Source organism: Colobus angolensis, unplaced genomic scaffold (assembly GCF_000951035.1).
Source record: "Colobus angolensis palliatus isolate OR3802 unplaced genomic scaffold, Cang.pa_1.0 Scaffold216, whole genome shotgun sequence".
In the NCBI taxonomy this organism is placed as follows: Eukaryota; Metazoa; Chordata; class Mammalia; order Primates; family Cercopithecidae; genus Colobus; species Colobus angolensis.
Window position 1 is genome coordinate 671,743 of NW_012115333.1, and position 4,017 is coordinate 675,759.

At 51.1% G+C, this 4,017-nt stretch overlaps 1 protein-coding gene across 4 annotated transcripts in view; it reads right to left on the reverse strand.

Annotated features, from left to right (window-relative positions):
* Positions 1-1,689: 1,689 nt before the first annotated feature.
* The window catches only part of NLGN3 (neuroligin 3), a 26,552-nt gene continuing 24,224 nt past the window's right edge, over positions 1,690-4,017 (reverse strand). For all 4 annotated transcript variants that reach the window (XM_011943108.1, XM_011943107.1, XM_011943106.1 and 1 more), the window contains one exon: positions 1,690-3,639. In XM_011943108.1, coding sequence (XP_011798498.1) covers positions 2,796-3,639 — 844 coding nt within the window. In that variant the 3' untranslated portion in view covers positions 1,690-2,795. The remainder of the gene's footprint in view (positions 3,640-4,017) is intronic.

Sequence of the window (4,017 nt, forward strand, 5' to 3'; positions counted from 1 at the left end):
ACTCAATTTGGCAACTGTTATTGAGGACTCACTAGGTGCTTGTGATCAATTCCTATTCATAGCAAAGTTATTCCTTGTATGTCACTTGATCTCATTTTCCCCTCTATCATTCTCAAAAGAAATGGAGAACAGGTCATCAGCTCTGTCCTTATTTAGGAGTTAAATTTTGAAGATGGGTATAGCACACTTTTCACATGGTAGGTGCTCTACAACCATTGAATGTTACCTCATCAGCTTTTTCCTTTCTAGATCACACACACACACTCACACATACACACACACAAACGCACACACAGCACCCAGTCCTGTGGCATTATTTATGCTCTTCTCCAGATCCTCTCTAGCTTTCCACTTATGCTAAAAATGTGTTGGCCAAAGGTAGACCCATCATGCTTTGAAAGGTATGACCAATGGCAAGTAGAATGGAACAAGTTGAGTGGGACCGTGGCAAGGGTCATGTAGTGCTGGGTGGCATCCTAGGTCTGTTTCTAATACTAACTGTGATGGGCTTTTCTGGGCCCATTTCCCCAACTATAAAATAAATGGGTTGGACTAGATGACTCTCAGGTGACTTCTGGTTCTAAAACTCACACTTGGATGGCTTCTCAGCTCCTCCATGCTGTGTTTTTGTTACTATATGCAGGATCCACATTAGTTTTGGTAAAAAGAAAGGAAAGAAGGGTGGGAGGAAAGGAGGGAGAAAACCAGTTTTACACCACGGACTCACTTGTAATGTACCCTGACACCATCTCCCCAGTTCTTCTTTTTAACTATACTTGTGTCAAGTCAATCACTGCCCATCTCCCTTGTCCAGTGTACCATATTAGTGTATTAGTTCTGGGTTTTGGTCTTTGTGCACACTACCTGTGTTCGTCCTCTCTGAACAGGGTCCTGCTTGTGATGGTTCATCTCCATCATTTTGTCAGGGTCATTTGAAGAATTCTATTCCTGCTTTCTGAGGTATCAGCAACCCCACCCAACTATCATACTTGCCAAGCACACTCCCAGTTCAGTCTTTCAAGTCACTGAGAATAATATGAAATCCCATAATGCTAACCCTGTGGGGCCCCACTGAATCCATGCCCCAGGGTTGACAAGGAGTCACTGATCACAATCCTGTAGAAAAATCGTTCCCAGGGCCCCAAGGACTTCTCCAGTTCTAATTCACAGAACAGCAAACAAGTATTCCTGGGGAAGGAGAGGGCCCCTGCTCTGTCAGTCACTCAAGGCCAGGGAGTCCACATCTGACGCTGCACTGGATTCAGATAGGAGAAAGAATTTCAGCATGTTAGAGGTCAAACCTCCTCCCAGCCCCCAGTCCAAGGTGAGGGCTGGGTGGTTGCAGCAGAGGAGGAGGAGGAGAAGGAAGAGGAGGAGGAGGCCGCAGCGGTGGCAGAGGAGGAAGGAAGTATTTTTGCCATTTCATTAGGAGGCCTGAAGTGCTGAGAGGAGGCTTCAGCTGCAGGAACCCAGCGTGCTGGGGGCAGGGGGATGGGAAGAGCAACCTGATTAAGATTGGAGAGGCCTTCACGCAGGGGCCGCCAACCCCCCCCCCAACCCCGCACAGTGCAGCCCAGACTCATATCAGCTTAAAGATACAGGAGGCAGGGGGAGAGTGCCTGATTCCCAGCCCAGAGGGGCACCCTGTTTGGAGGTCTGTTGGGGCAAGGCCTGTGCAAGGGAGGCAGGTTGGGAGTGCTAACTGGATTTTTTATTTTTATATCAAGACACTGTGTTTAAAATTTTTACAAAGGACAAACTCCATGGGTTTCCGTTAGTGTTTTAAGAACTTTTCTTTAAAAAAAAAAAAAGCCAACAACAACAAAAACACCGCCTTTTTGAAAGAGAAATGACAGACACAAAGAGACTGTAAAGAAAATGGGGTGAATTTCTGATAGCATTTCCCCAAGGGCAGAGGCAAAACCCAGATCAGACCTGGGGGCCCAATAGTAATGTGGCTTTCGTAGTACCTTGTTCACCAAATCTAAGGTCCCCTGGTCTGGCCAGGCCAACGCTGCCAACGCTGTTGGCAAGTCACCCTGCAGGCTCTGCAGCCCTCCACACGGACACAGAGAGCGTTGGAGATCTCTCCCCTACGGCCCTCCAGCCCCATCCAGCGCTAGCCCCTTTCTCCTTCCACCCCATGGTCTTGCTTGAATCTGTTTCCTTCCTGGGGGTCCCGTTCCTTGGTCTGATTGTGTGAGCACTGGGGGTCCTAGAGCCAGAGAGACCTTCGGGCCTAGAGCCCTCCCTTCCAGAGCCTCTTAGCACTCACGGGTTGGAAAAGCATTTGTTCCAAAATTAAAAAAGAAAAATCAACAAAACAAGACCCAGAAAAAAGACCAAGTCCTGGGGAGGAAGAGCTATTCTGCTCTTTAAAGCTCCCAAGTCTGGAGTTGGTCGGTGGTGCAGTTCCAAGAGAGGCCGAAGGCGAGCACCAAGGGGGTGTCCAGCTGTTGCTTTCAGGCCCCCCAGGAGTGTCTGTGGTCAGGCTCAGGGAGCTGGCTTCAGCTGCTGTTTCATGGGTCCTCGGTTTCCCAAGGACTCATCTGCGTCCCCATTTAAAGGGTTTGTTCAGGTTTACTTCCGTATTTGTGTTTTTGTACATGCGGGTGCATGTCCACATCTGTCTATGTTTGTGCGGGTGGGTCTGCTGTAGGGTGTGGGTGCGTGCGTATACATATATGTGTGTGCGTGTGTGTGTCTGCATGTGTGTGTGTGTGTGTGTGTGTGTGCATGTGTTCCTGGATCTGGGAGGGAGGGAGCCGGGAGATTGGCTGTGCTCTGAGCTGGAGCTATACCCGGGTAGTGGAGTGTGAGTGGGGTAGCCCGGTACTGTTGAACCCTGCAGCAAAGGTGTTATAGGGGTGCAATGTCTGCAGCCCTACCAGGGAGTTGGGGATCATAGTGATGGTGTTGGGGGTCATGAGTGGGATGTCATCTGGGGAGCGCCGCAGGGTCAGGGTGTAGTCGGGCAACGCAGTGAGGCGCAGCGTGTCATGGGGGGGACCGGCCTCACACTCGTGGTGGGTGGGGCCCAGTTGTAACGCTGCCAGCTCCTCCTCTGGAGCAGCTCCCAATTCCGGGGCCCCGGCTCCCCGCTGAGGGCTAGGCTGCCGCAGGGGTTCCTGGCGCCGTTTGTCCTTACGGTAGTAGAGGGCAGCGAAGGCCAGAACGTTAAGGAACAGGAGGGAGGCCCCCACGGCGATGGTGACACTTAATTCAGTGGAGTAGTCACGAGGGTTCTCCACCAGGAGTGGCCCTGCATCCTGGTCCCCGTTCCAGGACCCCTGGGCATTCTCGTTGCTGTAGGCAGGTGAGATGGCTGGCCGCTTGGTGCTCCAGGTCTTGCCATTGGGCCTGCGGGTGATGTGGGAGCTGTGGGTGGTATCCGGAGGCGGCACTTTGGTGGTGGTGGACGTATAGTGGAACATGTCATGCAGGTTGTATAGGTGGGGCACCAGATGTTTCCAAAAGGCCACTTTAGTGGCCCGGTAATGATCTCGGACCCTTGGTTTCAGCCCGATGTGAAGGTAGAGCTGGTCTCGGGGATTGTATTTGGACCAGGCCACTTCCTCAAAGCGGTTGGCCTTGGTGTGAATGAACTTGGTGTCCTGGGGGACCGGCTTGTTGGGATCCCTGAAATACCACATGGAAATCTGGGGTCACCACTCTATCTGGTTGAGGAAAAGGCCCACCATTTTTCCTGTGACAGCCAAACCTCTTTCCCAGTACAGAACTTCCCACCGTTTCCATCTTTTTCAGGGTCCCCCCTGCTCTGCCCACACCTGCTTCTTCCCCAGGGCCTGAACTCCTATCGCCTCCTTCCCGGCACTCATCCTTTAAGATTAAGGCTATAGATGCTTTTTCTTTGCACATGCTACTGAGCATTTATCAATCTTTTCAGCTGCCCAGTTTTGCCAGGAGCCCCCTAATAAAGGCTCTTTCTTTCTTTTATTTATTTATTTATTTTTTTTTTTTGAGACGGAGTCTTGCTCTGTCGCCCAGGCTGGAATG